Genomic DNA, 21,262 nt, shown 5'->3' with positions numbered 1-21,262 from the left:
ACTCTGCCCACTTAGTTAATTTCTTTAAATATATTTTTATTAATTTCAGAGAGGAAGGAAGAGGGAGAGAGAGATAGAAATATCAATGATGAGAGAGAATCATTGATCAGCTGCCTCGTGCACACCTCCTACTAGGGATTAAGCCCACAAGTCAGGCATGTGCCCTGACCAGAATTGAACCATCACCTCCTGGTTCATAGGAAGACACTCAACCACTGAGCCACACTGCCCGAGTTATTTAGTTACTGAATTCAGGTGAAGTCCTGTGAACTGAAGGGAAGACTCAACAATGCCCATCTGATCATGTGGTGATAAAAAGTAAATAACATGGTAACCCATAAAAAATTTATAGATGTGGTACTATAGAATTGTACATTCACAACTTGTGCAATTTATTAAACAAGGTTCACCACAATAAATGTAATTTTCTAAGCAGAAATAACAGTGAAGGAGAGCATGCAGTGTTAGATATGGGGACCCACACCTGTCTTGTGGGATGGAGCCTCTAGTCACAGGGGTGAGGAAAGAAGAAGGGGTGTTGTCACAGAAACTCAACCAAGACAGGAAGAGAAAATACACATTTAATGGAGGAAGAAGCTAGTTCAGGGAGCCCACAGATATTTTTGTGCACCCAAACCATGTTGATTCCACTAGAAAAATCAGCAGGTAGTTCTACAAACTCGGGGTCCCTCACACCCACTCTGGACCCCACAATACTTCCTGTCTTCCTCGGAGTCTCTTCCACCACATCCGGAGACATCCAGATGGGATCCAAGGTGACCCCTCTCTGAACTGTGCATTGTTCCCTCTCGGTTCACACCCTGGCAACATTGTGGGTCCTTCTCTGGCTGTTTTGAGCCAGAAATAGCAGCACCCCGAGCATCACCAGGAGCAAGGCAACCACACCCATCCGGATGGGACTGTTCTTCTTCAAGGACAGTAACATGCACAATTAAATGTAAATTGTTGCAGAACCACATCCTGTATGGTTGAAGGGTCAGACCTTCACAAAAGGCCTGGGGTGGGGCAGGAACCGGGTGGAGGGGGGCACATCCCCACGGTGTAGTCATGGGGGTGGGACACTAAGAATTGTAGGTAAACAGGTCACAGAGGGCAGGGCAGACCAAAATCACCTGAGGAACCTGGTTGGCCACCCAGGGCACCCACCTCCCCTTGACATGACATGACCCTCTGGACCCAGTCCCATTAGGGAGGCTCTTGCATATCCAGTCATCTAGGATTCAATGCAATCATTTTTTCTAAGTTTTTTTTTGGTTTATTTTTACTGTTGACAGTATTACAGATGTCCGTTATTTCCCTCCACTTCCCGCTCCACCCAGCTCACACCACAGGCCTCTAATTCTTGATATAATAGCTTAGGACATTGAATATTTAAGGCTTTTCCTTTTTCCAATATATTTATTCACGGTTTTCAGTTCTCTTATTTCATAGGTCTGCTGTCTATCTACATAAAAGCCTAAGTGACTGTTATGACCAAACACCTGGAACGACTGGATGACCAGCCAGTAGCTATGATGCGCACTGACCCAGGCCTTGCTGCTGGGGCCCTGATGACCTTGAATCTTGTTCACCCGCACCCCAGACCCAGAGAGGAGGGAGGAGGGAGCCCGATTCCTGGTGGAGTTGGCCGTTGGTTAGCTTGCTGCTGGGGCCAACCTCTCATGGTCCCTCCCCCCAGCAGGCTGCCTACCCCTCATGGCCTCGAATGCTGCCTAGGTTGAGGGACCCTACCCATGCAAGAATTCATGCACCGGGCCACTAGTTTACACTATAATATAATTTAAAACATTCACTTCTGTTTTGGGTTCACACATTGATTATTGAGAAGTCTGTTGCTTTATTTGCAAAAGGTAGAGATACAGGTTATCTTTGACTACAAACCTGGAGACTCCCAGAGGCAATTTATTAAACCAGGTTCACCACAATAAATGTAATTTTCTAAGCAGAAATAACAGTGAAGGAGAGTATGTGGTGTTAGAGATGGGGACCCACACCTGTCTTGTGGGAGCTTTGGGTGATTCACATCAGGCCTACAGCCTGGGGCACTAGCCGAGTGTCCATGGGGTAGCATTCTGGCCTCTCCGGGTATATGCAGGTCCCCTTCCTGAAATGTGAGGTCTGCATCCTTCCAGGGCTAGTGGACGGACAGAGAAGCATACACAATGTGCTCATCTGGGGGCTCATCAGATGGGGAGAAACGGGGTGCAGTTGTCTTCTCATTGAGGGCCAGGAGGTTCAACTGGGCGTAGGTCACACACTCTGGGATATCACCTGCAGCATCCTGGCGCAGAGGGAGAGAGAGGGATGAAACATGGTGGGGGTTGGGGAAAACCTGGAGGTCTGGAGAGTACAGGACCCACCTGACTGTCCATCTGTCTGTCCTCTTCTGCTTGTCTGCCCCTTGTGTCCAGCAATCCCCCCAACAGAGGTGAAAGAGAGGTGGCCATTCGCTACCTGAGTCTTGGTCTGGAGCGGTTCACCTGGGTGTACGTCACTCCCTGGGGGCCTTCATCCTTCCTGTTCTGCTGGAGACAGTGAGACAGCATAGCGACTCCTTCATTCCACAGTAGAAATCCTCCTGTCAATTATCCTCATGTTGCCAGAGAGATGATTTACACTTTAAATAGATCAGGTCTTTCTCCTGGTGGAATATTCAGAGACTTTCTGAGCCTTGGGGCCTCTGGATGCTTCTATGGTTCTGACTCTTATCCTAACGTGCTCTCTTTTGCTCACTGGGCTCCAGCCTCATGGCCTGTGCTCCTGAAGACACATGTTCTGCCTCAGGACCTTTACGCCTGCTCTTTCTCTACTCCCCTCCCCCCACCATACACTCTATCCCCTCCTCTTGCTTTATGTTTATTCATAGCACTTTGCTCTCTCAGACACTGTCTGCATATTGTCTCCCTCATCCACATGTGAGCTCGAGGCGTGTGGAGACAGTGTGGCTCAGGGCTGCACAACGGTCCATAAATGAAGCCAATAAACAGCCCTGTCACATCTGCTGGGTGAATGAATGAAGGGGATCCTGGCCACCTGTGGGTGAGTCACTTATTCCTGCCTCCTCCTGAGACCCGGGGCTGCACAAGGTCAGACAGAGGATGAGGGGCCCGAAAAGGGGGCCAGGTAGGGGGGGGGGGGCCACGAGGTCACAAGGAAACCAGGAGGAGTGAGTCACAGCAGGACGACCTGGGGGCCCAGAAGGGAGGTCAGTGTGGATGCTGCTGAGAAGCAGGTGAGGTGGGACGGGGAAGGGTCCATTGGATTAAACTGGGCAACAGAAGGTCCTTGGTGTCCTGGACAGGAGCAGGGGTCTCACCCGAGGATCCAGCTTCACGTTCTCCCCAGGCTTCGGGTCCTTCACAGAAGCATCTGCTGGGGCAGAACGGGGGTGTGTCTCCTGGCAGGTCCCCAGGATCTCAGGGCTGCAGACCCCGCCTGCTCCCAGATGGGCCACTAACCCAGGGTGAGGTGAGGTGCCAGGTCACTCAGTGTGGATCTCAGTCCTTCCCACCCCCCACCCCCAGCCTCCCAGCCCATCTCCTCCCCGATCATCCCCTGAAATCCCCGTCTCCCCTCCCCCAGGGCAGCTGTCTCTTCCTCTCACAAAGAGCCTCTTCGTGGGCGTCCACAGCTGGGCCTGAGCTGGGGGAGGAGAGAGGAGTGTGAGGGGCAGAGCTGGGCCATGGGTAGTAGAGGTCTCGGGTATTTGTGGCAGGAATTACCTGTTCTGCGGGCCTCTGTCCTTGCCCTCAGGGTGTGTGGTTCCTGCAGGAGGTTGGACATGAGCCCCTCTCTGGCCTGGTTAAGAGGGACAGTCTCAGCCCTGGGAGATAGGACCCCTCCCCCTGTGGTTCCACAGGAAAAACGGAAAAGGTAACACACACGTGTGCATATGTTTCATGTGATTCAAAACGATGAAAGAGGACCTTGTATTTGTGCTGAGATTGTTTTCTTTCTATATTTCTTGATTTCAAAATCTGGAGAAATCCTTTTCCCAGCTGACCTTCTCCATCCATTTGGTTTTCCTGTGGCAGGTGCTCTGAGCCCCCGTTCTGTGAAGCAGGTCACCCCATTCTCTACTCACGTGATGTCCTGTCTTTGCTCTGACATCGGTTTTGGAGAAAGAGGAAGAGGAGGACGGAGAGCAGCAGGACCAGGGCTACCAAGACCCCGATCAAGATGTACAGTTCCCATTTGGGACCTAGGACATGAGGACATCATGAATGAGCCAATGATAATATTTAATGAGCACCTACTGTGTGTGAGGCAAATGCTGGGGTCTTTCCCTTATCTCCTCTCATTGCACAGCAGTTATGCACCAGGGATTTCTGACCCCACTACCCACTTCACCGAGGCTCAGAGAGGTTAATCACATGTCCCAGGTCACCCAGCCTGGACAGGGAGGGGCTAGTACTGGAACCCGGGAATGTGGGTTCCCTGTGCTGTCTTCACACTGCCCGCCACCAACCTCCCAGGTGGACAGCAGCTCTTGCTCTGGGCTCCTCCTCTGCAGGGGCCTATCCAAGTCTCATCTGGAGCTGAGGGTCCTTCCTCATTACCAGCCCCCAGCACAGCAGGGACAGAAGGGGCAGTGTGGGCTGGACTGTGGGTCTCTCCCTCATCCATCCTCACCCTGCAGGCCCTGACGCCCCTTGGGAAGGCCGGGCTGGGCTGGGTGCTCTGCCTTCCTGAGCTCTGGGAGGCCCTTCTGTCACCTCATCTCCCAGCAGCCTGTGAGCAGGATGGGACCAGGGATGAGCAGACAGGAACCCGACACTCAGAGGAGAGAAGGGACCGCCAAGCCCCACAGCAGGAGCAGCAGAGCCAGGAGCTGAACGAGGGCTGATGCACCCTGTTCCCTCCTCTGAGCTGAGCCTGAGCTGAGGGGTAGGACTGGGTGCCCGGACCCTTGTCCTGCCTGTCCCTCCCTGTACAGTGTCACCGTCACTGAGACAGAGGGGACAGGCCCCATAACATCACGTCCTGGGGGCTTCCCTGTGAGGCCCCCTCTCCCAGGAGGTCAGGGCCAGAACTGACAGGAAATCTACGCTCTGGACAAGGATTCTCTCCTTTCACACTTGGAGACACTGAGGCCCAGACAGGGGAAGGGCGTGTACAAGTCAGCGAATCCAGAGGGGCCTGAACCCCTTATAGCTCAGCCCCTGTCTGCAAGGAGGCACCCACCACCTCCCCACAGAGCCCCTCACTTACCCATCTCCATGCCTGGCCCTGTGGGTGGGAGAGACTGATCCTCAGAGCCTCCTGAATTGAGGATGGGGCAGGAGGGGTGGGGGCTGTCATCTCCCCACATGAGCTCAGCTCCTCCTCGCCCAGCCTGTGCCCCACATCCCCTCTGCCATGACCACCCCACCCATCACTGCATCAGACCCTGGGACTCCCCACACCCCTGGGACACAAGCCAGTCCTTGAGAATCTGGGTCACTCGAACCCCTGACAGACTCTCAGGACTTGCTGGGTGGGCTGTGCTCCCCAGGACTCACCAGCTGTGGAGGTGGGCGTTGTGGGTGGGGGGCTGGGGCCTCCAGAAGGTTCTGGAAATGAGGACAGGAAGAGGGTGAGAGGCTTGGGCTGAGCCTGGACTGATTTCACACAGATACCCTCTTACATGTGTGCTCTGACCCTTGAGACCAACCCACTGCTTCAGTATCCAGGTGAGGGGAAGAGAGTGGACGGGGTGGGAGGCCTCTAAGGAATAGAAATCCTAGGGGTGACCATCCTGAGAAGCCCTCCCTCCCTTACAGCCCATAATCCTTCTGGGGACAGGACACTGATCTGACAGCTCAGAAGACAGGGTCAGGGGCCCTCACCTGAGACCAGGAGCTCCAGGGGCTCACTGGGGAGTGACAGCAGGAAGGAGGAGGTGCTGAGTGAGCTGTAGCACCTGTAGGTGCCCCTGTGAGCTGGGGTCGCAGGGCTCATGGAGAACTCAGCCTGGAACTGCTGAGCTCCGGGCTTTGATCTCAGACCCAGCGGGGGATCGGTTGCCCCCTCTTTGGACAGAAGGAAAGTGTTCATCCAGCTTTGGGACTGACACAGCAGGGTCACGTTCTCTCCTGAGGCCACTCCAGGGCCTGGCCGCACCGATAGGAAGGGTCTGTCAGACAGGTGTCCTAGAGAGAGGGAGGGAGGGTGAGGGCTGCCTGCCCACCTTGTTCTGACCTGAAAGTCACCAGGCCTCTCTCTGAGGACCCTCCTCTCTGTCTGTCTCTGTTTCTCTGAGTCTCCCCCTCTCCTCTCCTACCTCCTGCATTTCTCTGTCTCCTTCCCTCCCTGGGGCCTGCACTTTCATTCTGATCTCACCACCTGAGAACCCCAGCAGGGCCTGTGCAGAGTCTGGGTCCCTGACTGAACCCACTGGCTTATCACCTGCCACCAGGATGTCCAGGGGGTCACTGGGCGCCGACCACTCAGAGGAGAGGTTGTATCCACCGTAGCATCTGTACCGGCCCCCGTGGGAGCTGCTCACAGTGTCCAGGGGGAAGTGGGCCTGAGAGAGCCCAGCCTGGGGCTGCAGGACAAGGCTCTGGGGGAGGTCCCGTCTGCCCTCCTTGTGCAGAGCGAATCTATCATAGCCGACATCAGAGCGACACTGGAGGGTCAGGTTCTGTCCAGAGGCCACGATGGGGCCCTGCTGGCTCAGGAGGGAGGGCTTGGCAGACTCACCTGGGGAGACCAGACATGAATTACAGGGGCTGCTCCTCCCATAAACCCCTTCTCCTGTCCTGGCCCACAGGTCTCACTGTCTCTCACCCAGTCTCTGGCCCAGGTGCCCTGTAGCCACAACACCATCTCCCCTGGGGCTCCACTCACAGCGAAGATGCCAATTATGTATCCAGTGCCTCAATCCTTTGATGAGACAATAATGGGACTTACCTGGAACCAGGAGCTCCAGGGCATCACTGGGGCGGGACCACACGTTGGGTCTGTTTCTGTAGCAGCCGTAGCATCTGAACCTCCACCTCTGTGTGGGGGTCACGGGGCCCAGAGGGAACAGGGCCTGGTACTGCTCACTGGGCTGTTGCTGTGAGTCCAGAGCCCAGGAGATCCTGTGATCTCCTTCCTCAGTCAGAATGAACCTGTCAAATCCCTCCCCTGCGCCACACTGGAGGGTCACGTTCTCTCCTGAGGTCACGACAGCGCTGGGCAGGGCTGAGAGGCTGGGTTTGCTGAAGGCTCCTAGAAGAGGAGGAGGCAGCATGTTAAATGGGCTCAAACCTCCTTCATGTCCCCCAGGGCTGAGCTGTGAAAGGGAGACACCCTGAGAGCAGACTCCCTTCCTGAGGCAGAGCTTGAGGCTGGGACCCCTGAGTGTCCTCTCACCTGTCACCACCAGCTCCAGGGGGTCACTGCTCTCTGACTGGCCACTGGGACTGAGAAAGTAACAGCGATATCTCCCTGCATCAGGCTTTGTCATAGATTTGATGGAGAACTTGGCTCTGTCCCCGGGATCCAGTGTCTTCTGTTGGTTCCAGGATGCTGTGCTTCCCTCTTTATACAGATGGTACCCCTCAGCCCTTGGGGTCCCCTGACACCAGATGGTCACGGAGCTCCCCCACGTGATCACAGGACCTGGCTCAGCCCAGATGCTGGGTTTGGGGAGGGTCCCTAAAAGGAAACCAGAGGCTGCTTTACAAAGACCTTCCACCCTCATCACCAGCTCAGCCCAAGACACTCTCATTTTATCACCTCACCCCAGCATCTCTGTGCTCTGTCCTGAGCCTCAGGGGTGAAGTAAGAGGAGGGACATGGAGCCTGGGGAGGACTCACCTGCCTGCACAGGGGTCCTCTGGTCCAGACTCAGCCCTGGAAGAGAGTCCCTGTGAGAGATTTGCACCCGGACGTCTTAGCTGGCTCCCTTACCCGCAGGGCTAAGTCCACTTGAGCTGTTTCAGCCTGACGGTCCGCATGAACAAGGGGGTGTAGCCGCTCTGTCCCTCCTCCATCTCTCCCTCCTGCCTTCCCTCCCCATGTCCACAACTGACCGAGGCAGAGAAGAGCAGAGAGGATGGACGTCATGGCGTCTGCTCTGAGGGCTCCTGCTCTGCAGATGGAGGAGGCCTGAGCCTGATGGACAGAGACGCACAGGATGTGGTGGGTCCGGAGCTGCTTCCGCCTTCTGCATTTTCACAGCTGTGGACCCACAGCCAAGGGAGAACCCCGCCCTGGGCCTGGCTCTGCATCTCCCCCAGATGAGGGCTGAGGGGGAGACAGGTTCTCTGGTCTCACCTGATCCTCAGGGTCTCATGTGTCTGATGGTCTGACTCCCGCTCTAATAGGGCGGGACCCAGGTTCCGGTCCTGATCCGCCCCTGAGAGTCTGGCTCTGAAGAGCCCAATCGGACAACGACCATGTCTCTTGATGGAGCTCATTATAAAAGACTCTGCTGAGCAGTTTCCCAGTAGCCTCAGCATTTCCAAGACTCCCTGGTTCATGGGTCCTGGTAGGTTCCCATCCCTGCCAACCCTTCATGTTTCCGGCCTTTTGAATTTTCATTATTCAGTGTAAGTATTGGTACCACCCTGTGGATTGATGCACATTTATTCTTTCAATGACTTATAAAGCTCAGTACCTTTTATTTAAAAAATTGTTTTTTTACTCCTCACCTGATGGTATTATTTCCAATGATTTTTAGAGAGGATGGAAGGGAGAGAAGGAAGGAGAGAGAGAGAGAGACAGAGAGACTGAGGAAGAAAGAGAGAGAGAGAGAGAGAGAGAGAGAGAGAGAGAGAGAGAGAGAGAGAGACATCGATGTCAGAGAGATACCAATTGGTTGCATCCCACTTGAGAGATGAGGAGCAAACCTGCAACCAAGGTACATGCCCTTCACCGGGAAGCAAATCTGTGACCCTTCGGTGGTCAGGCTGATGCTCTAACCACTGAGAAACACCAGCCAAGGCCAGCTCATCACCTTTATGTACTGTCACTGCACGTTTGCATGTCAATAACAGTTGCTTGATAAAGGTGTTTGCTTCCTTTTCTATTGCTCTCTGCTGCCACATTACGGATCTGTAATATTTCTTAGGTGATCTGAGTGCCAGTCCGTGGTCTCATGTTGCCATCGATATTATCCTCTTCCCTGTCTCGCTGGTGTCTATGAGGAACAGAAGTTCTTCATGTTAGTGATTCCACTGTGTCCATTTCCCCCTCATTCGTGTTCTTGTGTGCCCTTGAAGAAAAAAATCTCTCTCACAAGTTAATAATATAGTTTGGTAAAAGTAACAGTAATTGATTAACTTATGTTTTGGTCTGTCGCCCATCTGGCATTGCTTATTGCAAATGATGTGAGGCTGGTAAGATGTTCACCATGTCCTAGAGACTCACGCACTGGCCCAGCGCCATGTAATGAAACAACCATGACCTCCCCACTGAACGGTCCAGGTGCCTCCACACAAGGGGTCTGACCAGGAGTCTTCCTTCTGCTTCACTGGACGAGGCCTCTCTACTTTGCAATTTTTCAAACCTCCACCATCTCCATCTGCATTGAATGGATGCTTTCGTTTCCTCCATATCTCAGTCAAGAAGAATTCTCACCATCTTTGTGGGGAAGGTGTTGGTATTGCTGAGAAGTCAAGGGAGGAAGTGCCCTGCTCAAGTGTCCTTCAACCATTCAGGATGTGGTAGCGCCACTATTGATATTTAATGTGTCTGTATGTGTTGCTGCCTTGGAACAGGACTCCCATGAATGTTGCTCTTGTCTGAGTCCTGATAAGTCTCCACAGTTTGAAGAGGAGAGTGACACCCGGCATCAATGGTGCTCTGAAGGGGCAGAAATGACTCAGATGATTCACCCCCAGGACACGGAGAGACCAAAAGTCAGGTGGAGCCTGTGTGAGATGTAGGAACTGCGTCCCAGGGCCAAGAGGAGGCATTGTGCTTCCTGTGGGAGCAGATGCATCTTGCACAGCAACCAAGCTACTCCCTCCCCCCACCCAAGGGCTCACTGTTCTGAGGGCCCCTTGGTGTCCCCAGTCAACAAGGCAGGGAGGGAGGTCATCTTCACACCCCCCAAGGCAGCCATTACATCTACCACCTTCCTGAGCTCTGGGCTCCACACCCTCACTCCCTTCTCTAGTTCACGGTCCACATGTGCCTTTGCCACCCCCTTTCAGAACCTGTTTATGCTTAAACCCTTATATGGTCCTCACTGTCTTCAGGGTGAAACCACACTCTTCCTTCTAAACTCACAGTTGTTCATGATCATCCAGATGTGACCCTTCCACCTCCGCTCTCACCTCTGCTTCCCTCAAGCAGATGGGTATAGCTGCCCATGAACACACACACACTCACATACACATGCATATTCATACACATACACACACACACACACACACACACTGAGAAGCACACATGGTTTCTCATATTTTCATTTCATAGGTTTGATGTGTAATAGTTACATTATCATTTAATCTAAAACATTCACTTCTGTTTTCATTCACACATTGATTATTGTGAAGTCTATTGCTTTATTTCCAAAATGTAAGGAGTACATTTTGGAAATAAACGTATGTTGTTTCGGTCTAGGAGGTTTGGAGAGGAGGCAGCTCTGTTTAGATGCGCCCAGCCGGCCCTGTGAGGAGGCCCGATGTGGTCCTAACTGGGTTGTGTGTTGGGGGAGGGGAGGAGGTTCACTGGGATGAGTTAGGTTGGAGGACGCATTGGCCTCACTGAGACTGGAGAGTGTAGCTCAGCCTGATCGTCAGCAGCACGGACTGTGGGGTAAATCACTGGATGTGGCTGGAGTCAGGGAGGGACCCATGGACAGGCTTTGTGCAGAGGACGGTCGGTGACAGGTACCTTTGTGAGAATGAAACACCTGAGCCGACAGTGAGGGTCTAGTGGAGGCCAGAAGGAGGCTGATGTGGTCACACCAACGACCTGTCCTGGGTCTTCACCTGAGCTTCTCCGTGGGGAGAACTGAGTTACAGAAAGGAGAATCAGGAGCCAGAACAGTGAAATTAGTTCAGTGTGTGAGGGGGAGAGAGGGGAGAATGCAGGGCTCATCCTTTCTCCTCCTTGGCTGCCTGCAGGAGCCAATTGGGAGGTATCCAGGTTGCTGACCCCAAGAGGAGCAGGAGGCCTGGGGGATGTTACAACACTGTCAACTCACCCACAGAGGCAACCAGCACTGCCCTCCAGTCCTGGGTGTGTGCTGCTGCTTCTCCCCATCACTTCCTCTCTCTGACATTCTTTTCTCTGTGAGCAGAGCTCCTGCTCTCCATCCCTCTCCATCAAACCTTCAGAGTCCTTTGTACCTCCTCACCACCTCGTCCCCCAGACAGTACCTCTTTGTCTAATGGTGTTTATTCCATCTCCATGCTTTGGGTAGAAGAGCACTTTGGAGGCCAATCCCAGGTTGTCATCTAAGACCTGGGGACACGTTTATTGAACTTCTATTTTGAGCCAGTCTCTTCCCCTCTACCTCTTCACCTGTTGGGCAACATTGTGAAACCTCACCTCTGAGGTTGTTATGAGGATCGGCAGTGCCTGCGACATGAAGGGCCCCAATCTCGTGTTATTTTCTATCTTTTTTAAAAATATTTTTTATTGATTTCAGAGAGGAAGGGAGAGGGAGAGATAGAAACATCAATGATGAGAGAGAATCATTGATCAGGCGCCTCCTGCAATCCACACATTGGGGATGGAGCCCACAACCCATGCATGTGCCCTTGACCAGGAATCGAAGCATGACCTCTTGGCTCATAGGTCATCTCTCAACCACTGAGCCACGCTGGCTGGAAAATCTGGTGTCATTTTCTGACCTGATGAAGGCATGTGTATGGGAGGCGTGTGGTGGGAAAGGCTGTTTGGAAGTCACATGTGTGTCCCCCAAGCCTACAAGGTAAATCAGAAGCTGTAGTGCATCCTTGGTTGAATGGCAGATGAGCACAGACAAAAGAATGCAGGGATGGTGGGTGTCATCATGGATCCTAGACTCAGCCCCAGTCAGGAGTGAAGGTGGAAATTTCATGAGTAGGTTGTTCCCTAAGCACTAAGGCACTTAGGGCACCTCTGACCCAGTGGGAGTCCCGTTTCCATAAAACTCCATGGACAACAGTGGGGCAACCTCCAAGGTATAAGGGAGCTGTAGGGAACCATGCGTGTTTCACTTGCATTTATTTTTATTAAAGCAAAAGTCACATAACATACAATTGAGCCTTTTAAAATATGAAAATCACAAGAATACAGTAAATACACAATGTCTCAATGAGTAAATACAGTAAATACACTGTCTCAAACAGTCTATCTAGTTTCAATAAGTTTTTAAGCTCCTCATCCCCACACACAAAAGCAAACAACACCAAGCAGTCCATCTCCCATCTGCCCTGCTGGTCAGCCCTGACAAACCAATCTAACTTCTATTTCTAGGGGTTTCCTCTTCCTGGACATGTCACATAAATGGAATCACACAAAACCTGATCTTTTGTGTCCGCTTTCTACCACTGAGCTGAATTATTTTGACATTCGCCCACAATGTACCAGGTACCCGTCCTTTGTTATTTATGGTTTTAAAAATTGCAGGTTTGTGAAGACACCTCATTTTGTTGGGATAGATGTGGCCCAGCATGAAGGGGTGCATAGATGTGAATCCAAACCAGCCATGTGGGCAGACCCTCATGTCACAGGGTGAGAACAGAAGGGCAGTGGAGGAGAGTGAGTGAGGACAGGGAGGGAGGGACAGCACACCAGGTGGGTGGAGGGGGCGTCCTCTACAGGGACATGGCCCACGTTCTCCTGCACCCAAACCTCACCTACCACGTCATCCCTCCTGGACATTCTCAGCAGAGAGTTCCCCCAACTGTAGTCCACATTCTCTTTCAGCACCTCCTGGGGTCAGCAGATGGGCTCCAAGGCTCTCCCACTCTCAGTGATGCATCGTTCCCCTGTGTTCACATCTGGCTGCATCCAGGGCCCTTTTGTTGTCGTTTTGAGCCTGAAATAGCAGCACCACGAGCACCACCAGGACCAATCCAGCCACGCCCATCCGGAGGAGATTCCCCACTGTGTAGTCTTGGGGTGTAGAGGCTGCAAAAATGTAGATTCAAAGGTCACAAAGGTAAAGGCAGGCCCTAATCTCCAGGATTTTGATGATCAGCCTGGACTCCCACCTCCCCTTGACATCAGCATCCCCATGATGTCTGAACTCAGCACCTGCTCTGAGTCCCCTTGATCAGAGTTAGCTGTGCCCAAGAACTGAGGATGAGTGTAGAAATGGTCTCTATTTAGAAATAACTAAGGGCTATGTGTTCTCTGTTCAGCCTGAGACTCAAGACCCCATGAGCTTATTCCCCTATAGCTGAGAGATCCCATGTTCTCAACAGCTGGGGACCCAGGGTCCATGGAGGAGGGGTTGGTGTCAGGGGCTCCTGAATCTCAGGAGCATGAAGGGGTGAAAGTCTGGGCTGGGTCTCCTTCACCCCACCCCGCCCAGGCCCCTCCTCTCTGGGCTCTGCTATTTTCATTGTCACCTGAAGTTGTTCATCTATTGATTCTTTTATTAACTCATTTATTATATAATAATGAATATGTACAATGGTAGATATATGTTCCAGATGAAAAATATGGGTATGTGGATGCTAACCATGTGATTTTTTTAATCTCAAAAGACAACAGAGTTCACAACCAAGGAAACACAGTTCTGCTTCAAACTTTACGTAACAGAGAAAATCCCACTAATTTGCAATATTGAGTGAGCACCAATTGTAGGAAATTATGTCCATCTGTTACCCCATTTTGATATAAATACCAAGATATAAACATAAATTACGGACCTCTCCTCATCACAAAGATCCATGCAATGATTCTAAATCCCAGCTTCCACAATTCAGAAAATGCACGTGGATGATGAACATTATTCTGTTGGGTTAATAACCAAATGGATGCTACCAAGAAACCTTTGTGATGTGTGTCATGTGGTAAGAAGTCATAAAGAAAAGGTAATTTGGGCAGATGTGTATCTGTCAGAAAAAGAGCATTCCCAAGAAACCATAATGAAACGAAACAATAGAAGCAAAGAGACCCCTGACACCAGGTGGTCACAGGGCTCACCATGGTGATGATGAGCCCTGGGTCAGCCCAGATGGAGAGTTTGGGGATGAATCCTGGGAAGAAATCAGACGGGATAGACCTGGCAGCCTATCTCCCCCTCATAACATCATGAATGAGCCAAGGATGCCGTTTAATGAGCACCTACTGTGTGTGAGTCTCCTGCTGGGGTTTGTCACTCATGTCCTCTCCTCATGCACCAGGGATGAATGACCCCACCACCCACACACTGAGGCTCAGAGAGATTAATCACGTGCCCCAGGTCACCCAGCCTGGACAGGGCATGGCCAGGACTGGAATCCAGGACTGTGAGTTCCCTGTGATGTCCTCACGCTGCCCCCCAGGGGGACACCAGCTTCGTGCTCTGGGCTCCTCCTCTGCAGGGGCTTATACATGTATCATCTGGAGCTGAGGGTCCTTCCTCATTACCACCCCCCGGCACAGCAGGGACAGGAGGGGCAGGGTGAGAGGTGGACTCTGAGTATCTACAGGTCCATCTCAACCTGGCAAGCCCTGACGCCCCTTGGGAAGGTCAGGCTGGGCTGGGGGCTCTGCCTTCCTGAGCTCTGTGAGGCCCTTATGTCACCTCATCTCCCAGCAGCCTGTGAGCAGGATGGGACCAGGGATGAGCAGACAGGAACCCGACACTCAGAGGAGACAAGGCACCGCCCAGCCCCACAGCAGGAGCAGCAAAGCCAGGAGCTGAACCAGGGCTGATCCACCCTGTTCCCTCCTCTGAGCTGAGCCTGAGCTGAGGAATAGGACTAGGCACACAGACCCTTGTCCTGCCTGTCCCTCCCTGTACAGTGCCACCGCCAATGAGACAGAGGGGACAGGCCCCATAACATCACGTCCTGAAAGCTTCCGTGGGAAGCCCCTCTCCCAGGAGGTCAGGGTTAGAACTGTCAGGAAATCTAAGCTCTCAACAACGATTCTTTCCTTTCACACTTGGAGACACTGAGGCGAAGACAGTGGAGGGGATGTCCAAGTCAGCGAATCCAGACGGGCCTGAACCCCTTATAGCTCAGCCCCTGTCCGCAAGGAGGCACCCACCACCTCCCCATGGAGCCCCTCACTTACCCATCTCCGTGCCTGACCCTGTGGGTGGGAGAGACCGATCCTCAGAGCCTGCTGAAATGAGGATGGGGCAGGAGGGGTGGGGGCTGTCATCTCCCCACATGAGCTCAGCTCCCGCTCCCCCAGCCTGTGCCCCACATCCCTCTGTGCCATGACCACCACACCCATCACTGCCTCTGACCCTGGGACTCCCAGCCCCCCTAGGACACAAGCCCGTCCTTGAGGATCTGGGTCACTCGAACCCCTGACAGACTCTCAGGACTTGCTGGGTGGGCTGTGCTCCCTCTGAGCAGAGCTCCCCGGGACTCACCAGCTGTGGAGATGGGCCCTGTGGGTAGGGGGCTGGGGCCTCCAGAGGGTCCTGGAAATGAGGACAGGAAGAGGGTGAGAGGCTTGGGCTGAGCCTGGACTGATTTCACACAGACACCCTCTTACATCTGTGCTGTGGCCCCTGAGGCCCTCCCACTGCTTCAGTATCCAGGTGAGGGGAAGAGAGTGGAGGGGCTGGGAAACCTCTAAGGAAAAAATATCCTAAGGGTGACCATCCCAAGAGACCCCCTCTCCCTTTCAGCCCATAATTCTGCTGGTGACAGGACCCTGAGCTGACACCTCAGTGCACAGGGTCAGGGGCCCTCACCTGAGACCAGGAGCTCCAGGGGCTCACTGGGGAGTGACAGCAGGAAGGGGGAGGTGCTGAGTGAGCTGTAGCACCTGTAGGTGCCCCCGTGAGCTGGGGTCACAGGGCTCATGGAGAACTCTGCCTGGGACTGCTGAGCTCCGGGCTTTGATCTCAGACCCAGGGGGGGATCGGTTGCCCTCTCTTTGGACAGAAGGAAAGTGTTCATCCAGCTTTGGGACTGACACAGCAGGGTCACATTCTCTCCTGAGGCCACTCCAGGGCCTGGCCACACCGATAGGAAGGGTCTGTCAGGCAGGTGTCCTAGAGAGAGGGAGGGAGGGTGAGGGCTGCCTGCCCACCTTGTTCTGAGCTGAAAGTCACCAGGTCTCTCTCTAAGGACCCTCCTCTCTGTCTGTCTCTGTTTCTGAGTCTCCCCTCTTCCCTCCCACCCGGTGTCTTTCTGTGTCTCTCCCTCCCTGGGGCCTGCCCTTTCATTCTGGCCTCACCCCCTGAGGTCCCCAGCATAGTCTGTACAGAGTTGGGTCCCTGACTGAACCCACTGGCTCCTCACCTGCCACCAGGATGTCCAGGGGGTCACTGGGAGCCGACCACTCAGAGGAGAGGTTGTATCCACCGTAGCATCTGTACCGGCCCCCGTGGGAGCTGCTCTCAGTGCCCAGGGGGAAGTGGGCCTGAGAGAACCCAGCCTGGGGCTGCAGGACAAGGCTCTGGGGGAGGTCCCGTCTGCCCTCCTTGTGCAGAGCGAATCTATCATAGCCGACATCAGAGCGACACTGGAGGGTCAGGCTCTGTCCAGAGGCCACGATGGGGCCCTGCTGGCTCAGGAGGGAGGGCTTGCCAGACTCACCTGGGGAGACCAGACATGAATTACAGGGGCTGCTCCTCCCATAAACCCCTTCTCCTGTCCTGGCCCACAGGTCTCACTGTCTCTAACCCAGTCTCTGGCCCAGGTGCCCTGTAGCCACCTCACCATCTCCCCTGGGGCTCCACTCACAGCGAAGATGCCAATTATGTATCCAGTGCCTCAATCCTTTGATGAGACAATAATGGGACTCACCTGGAACCAGGAGCTTCAGGGCATCACTGGGGCGGGACCACACGTTGGGTCTGTTTCTGTAGCAGCCGTAGCATCTGAACCTCCACCTCTGTGTGGGGGTCACGGGGCCCACAGGGAACAGGGCCTGGTACTGCTCACTGGGCTGTGGCTGTGAGTCCAGGGCCCAGGAGAGCCTGTGATCTCCTTCCTTAGCCAGAATGAACCTGTCAAATCCCTCCCCTGTGCCACACTGGAGGGTCACGTTCTCTCCTGAGGTCACGACAGGGCTGGGCAGGGCTGAGAGGCTGGGTTTGCTGAAGGCTCCTAGAAGAGGAGGAGGCAGCGTGTTAAATGGGCTCAAACCTCCTTCATGTCCTTCAGGGCGGGTCTGTGAGAGGGAGACACCCTGAGAGCAGACCCCCTTCCATAGGGCAGAGCTTGAGGCTGGGACCCCTGAGTGTCCTCTCACCTGTCACCACCAGCTCCAGGGGGTCACTGCGCTCTGCCTGGCCACTGGGACCAAGATAGTAACAGCGATATCTCTCGGCATCAGGCTTTGTCATGTGTCTGATGGAGAACTTGGCTCTGTCCCCGGGATCCAGTGGTTTCTGTTGGTACCAGGATGCTGTGCTTCCCCCTTTATACAGACGGTACTCCTCAGCCCTCGGAGTCCCCTGACACCAGATGGTCACAGGGGTCCCTAAGGGGATCACAGGGCCTGGCTGAGCCCAGATGCTGGGTTTGGGAAGGGTCCCTAAAAGGAAACCAGAGGCTGCTTTACAAAGACCTTCCCACCCTCATCACCAGCTCAGCCCAAGACACTCTCATTTTATCACCTCATCCCAGGACCTCTGTGCTCACCCCTGAGCCCCAGGGGTGAAGTAAGAGGAGGGACATGGAGCCTGGGGAGGACTCACCTGCCTGCACATGGGTCCTCTGGTCCAGACTCAGCCCTGGAAGAGAGTCCCTGTGAGAGATTTGCACCCGGACGTCTTAGCTGGTTCCCTTACCATCAGGGCTACGTCCACTTGAATTGCTTGAGCCTGACGGTCCCCATGAACAACGGGGTATAACCACTCTGTCCCTCCCCTACTCTCCCTCCTGCCTTCCCTCCCCATGTCCACAACTAACCGAGGCAGAGAAGGGCAGAGAGGATGGACGTCATGGTGTCTGCTCTGAGGGCTCCTGCTCTGCAGATGGAGGAGGCCTGGGCCTGAAGGACAGAGACACACAGGATGTGGTGGGTCCGGAGCTGCTTCCGCCTTCTGGGTTTTCACAGCTGCGGACCCACATCCAAGGGATGACCCCGCCCTGGGCCTGGCTCTGCATCTCCCCCGGATGAGGGCTGAGGGGGAGACAGGCTCTCTGGTCTCACCTGATCCTCAGGGTCTCATGTGTCTGATGGTCTGACTCCTGCTCTGATAGGGCGTGACCCAGGTTCTGGTCCTGATCCGCCCCTGAGACTCTGGCTCTGAACAGCCCAATGGGACTACGACCATGTCTCTTGATGGAGCTCATTTATAAAAGACTCTGCTGAGCAGTTTCCCAGTGGCCTCAGCATTTCCAAGACTCCCTGATTCAAGGGTCCTGGTAGGTTCCCATCCCTGCCAACCCTTCGTGTTTCTGGCCTTTTTAATTTTCACTATTTAGTGTAAGTATTGGTACCACCCTGTGGATTGATGCACATTTATTCCTTCAATGACTTATAAAGCTCAGCACCTTTTATTTTAAAAAATTGTTTTTTTACTCCTCATCTAATGGTATTATTTCCAATGATTTTGACAGAAGATGGAAGGGAAAGAAGGAAGGAGAGAAAGGGAGAAAGACAGAGAGACTGAGAAAGAGAGAGAGAGAGAGAGAGAGAGAGAGAGAGAGAGAGAGAGAGATACATCGATGTAAGAGAGATACCAATTGGTTGCATCCCAAATGAGGGTTGAGGAGCAAACCTGCAACCAAGGTACATGCTCTTCACCGGGAAGCAAACCTGTGACCTTCGGTGGTCAGGCTGATGCCTGCCTACAGGGGCCAATGGGGCTGTATCCAAGTTTGCTGACCCCAAGAGGAGCAGGAGGCCTGGAGGATGTTACAAAACTGTCAATCACCCACAGAGGCAACCAGCACTGCCCTCCAGGCCTGGGTGTGTGCTGCTGCTTCTCCCTATCACTTCCTCTCTCTGACATTCTTGTCTCTGTGAGCAGAGCTCCTGCTCGCCATCCCTCTCCATCAAACCTTCAGAGTCCTTTCTGCCTCCTCACCACCTCTTGTCCTCCAGACAGTACCTCTTTGTCTAATGGTGTTTATTCCATCTCTATGCTTTGGGTAGAAGAGCACTTTGGAGGCCAATCCCAGGTTGTAATCTAAGACCTGGGGACACGTTTATTGAACTTCTATTTTGAGCCAGTCTCTTCTCCTCTCCCTCTTCACCTGTTGGGCAAAATTGTGAGCTCTCACCTCTGAGGTTGTTATGAGGATCAGCAGTGCCTGAGACACAAAGGGCCCCAATCTGGTGTCATTTTCTTTCTTTTTTTAATTTTTTATTGATTTCAGAGAGAAAGGGAGAGGGGAAGATAGAAACATCAATGATGAGAGAGAATCATTGATCGGGTGCCTCCTGCAATCCACACATTGGGGATGGAGCCCACAACCCAAGCATGTGCCCTTGACCAGGAATCGAAGCATGGCCATTTGGCTCATATGTCAATGCTCAACCACTGTGCCATGTTGGCCGGAAATCTGGTGTCATTTTCTGACCTGATGAAGGCATGTGTATGGGAGGCATGTGGTGGGAAGGGCTCTTTGGAAGTCACATGTGTGTACCCCGAGCCTACAAGTTGAATCCGAAGCTGTAGCGCATCCTTGGTTGAATGGCAGACGAGTGCAGACAAAAGGATGCAGGGATGGTGGGCCTCAGCCGGGATCCTAGACTCAGCCCCAGTCAGGATTGAAGGTGGAAATTTCATCAGTGGGTTGGTCTGTAAGCACTAAGGCACTTAGGGCACCTCTGACCCAGTGGGAGTCCCGCTTCCATAAAACTCCATGGACACCATTGGGGCAACCTCCAAGGTATAAGGGAGCTGTAGGGAACCATGCGAGTTGCACTTGCATTTATTTTTATTAAAGCAACAGTCACATAACATACAATTGAGCCTTTTGAAATATGAAAATCACAAGAATACAGTAAACACACAATGTCTCAATGACAACGACTATCTAGTTCCAAGAAGTGTTTAAACTCCCCACCCTAAAACCCACTGGGGGCCCCAGGCCCCGCCTACCAGGCTTGATGAGTCACCTTGAACTCTGCTCAGAGGGAACACAGAAGATCCGGGAAATTCTGAGTCTCTCAGGGGGTCCAATCTCCCCTCAAATATTTAAGGCTTGTGTCTTAGGGCTGCTGGGTGTCAGATGAAGATTCTGTGGGACCACAGAGATTCAAAGGTCTTCTGGTAGGTGACAGGAGGGATGGTTGTGGCAGAGGGAGATGTTGGGGCCCAGGCTAGGTGAGGAGCAGCCAAGGTCACGTGGGGAGATGGCAGCACCCACACTTCAGTTTCCATCCTGATCCCCAGACCCACTGAGAATTGGACACCCACAACCACAGTGTCAGGCCTTCAGAGAGGTAAGTGAGGGTCTGAGTGGGGAGGTGGTGGGTGTGTCCATGGGGGTCGGGGGCTGAGTCATGCAGAGGGCTCAGTTACCTCTGATTTGGACACATCCTTTCCCTTGTGTGTCTCCAAGTGTAAAGGAGGGGTCATTGTCCAGAGCTTAGATTTCCTGTCGGTTCTGGCCCTGACCTCCTGGGAGAGGGGGCACCACAGGGAAGCCCCCAAGACGTGATGTTATGGGGCCTGTCCCCTCTGTCTCAGTGACGGTGACACTGTACAGGGAGGGACAGGCAGGACAAGGGTCTGGGCACCCAGGTCCTGTCCCTCAGCTCAGAGGAGGGAACAAAGGTGGATCAGCCCTGCTTAGGCTCCCAACTCTGCTGCTCCTGCTGTGGGGCTCGGGGGTGAGGGACGGTGCAAAAGTTATGACCTGAGAAGTGGGGCATCTGACAGCACAGGGCCCAGGAGGAAGGCTCCTGTCTCCCCAGGTCCTCACTCACAGCCTCATGTCATGATTCTCAGGAGCAGATGACACCCTCCGCCCATCACCAAACAACTCAGCCCCCAAGATCGGTGAGTAAGACAAACCCTTAGTTATGGGGCTGGGCTTAGAGGGTCATGTCCTGTCAAGGGGAGGTGGGTGCTCTGGGTGGATATCCAAGGTCCTGTCCTCTGTGACCTGTTTTTCCAAATTCCCAGCCTCCCACCCCCAAGACTACACCGTGGGGAATCTCATCCGGATGGGCGTGGCTGGCTTGGTCCTGGTGGCACTCAGGGTGCTGCTCTTTCAGGCTGGAAACAGCCAGAGACGGACCCACG

The 21,262-nt window shown here is 53.5% G+C and overlaps 2 protein-coding genes across 2 annotated transcripts; both read right to left on the bottom strand.

Annotated features, from left to right (window-relative positions):
• Window positions 1–814: 814 nt before the first annotated feature.
• Window positions 815–8,058, bottom strand: LOC139000255 (leukocyte immunoglobulin-like receptor subfamily A member 6). Its single transcript, XM_070402510.1, has 9 exons — window positions 8,025–8,058; window positions 7,810–7,845; window positions 7,363–7,647; window positions 6,916–7,218; window positions 6,409–6,705; window positions 5,850–6,152; window positions 5,523–5,573; window positions 1,060–1,082; window positions 815–928 (listed from the first exon to the last, which is right to left on the bottom strand). Exons 1-9 carry the CDS (start codon window positions 8,056–8,058, stop codon window positions 815–817), a joined length of 1,446 nt encoding a protein of 481 aa, XP_070258611.1.
• Window positions 8,059–12,904: 4,846 nt separating this feature from the next.
• Window positions 12,905–18,003, bottom strand: LOC139000254 (leukocyte immunoglobulin-like receptor subfamily A member 6). The gene is made up of 8 exons (XM_070402509.1): window positions 17,970–18,003; window positions 17,756–17,791; window positions 17,308–17,592; window positions 16,860–17,162; window positions 16,353–16,649; window positions 15,800–16,102; window positions 15,473–15,523; window positions 12,905–13,065 (listed from the first exon to the last, which is right to left on the bottom strand). The coding sequence occupies exons 1-8, from the start codon at window positions 18,001–18,003 to the stop codon at window positions 12,905–12,907; spliced, it is 1,470 nt and encodes a 489-aa protein (XP_070258610.1).
• Window positions 18,004–21,262: the final 3,259 nt, after the last annotated feature.

The sequence above is a fragment of the Myotis yumanensis genome, unplaced genomic scaffold, assembly GCF_028538775.1.
Source record: "Myotis yumanensis isolate MYYU_CA2020_CCGP unplaced genomic scaffold, mMyoYum1.0.hap1 SCAF_23, whole genome shotgun sequence".
Classification (NCBI taxonomy): Eukaryota; Metazoa; Chordata; class Mammalia; order Chiroptera; family Vespertilionidae; genus Myotis; species Myotis yumanensis.
This window is presented reverse-complemented; position numbering and strand designations above follow the sequence as displayed.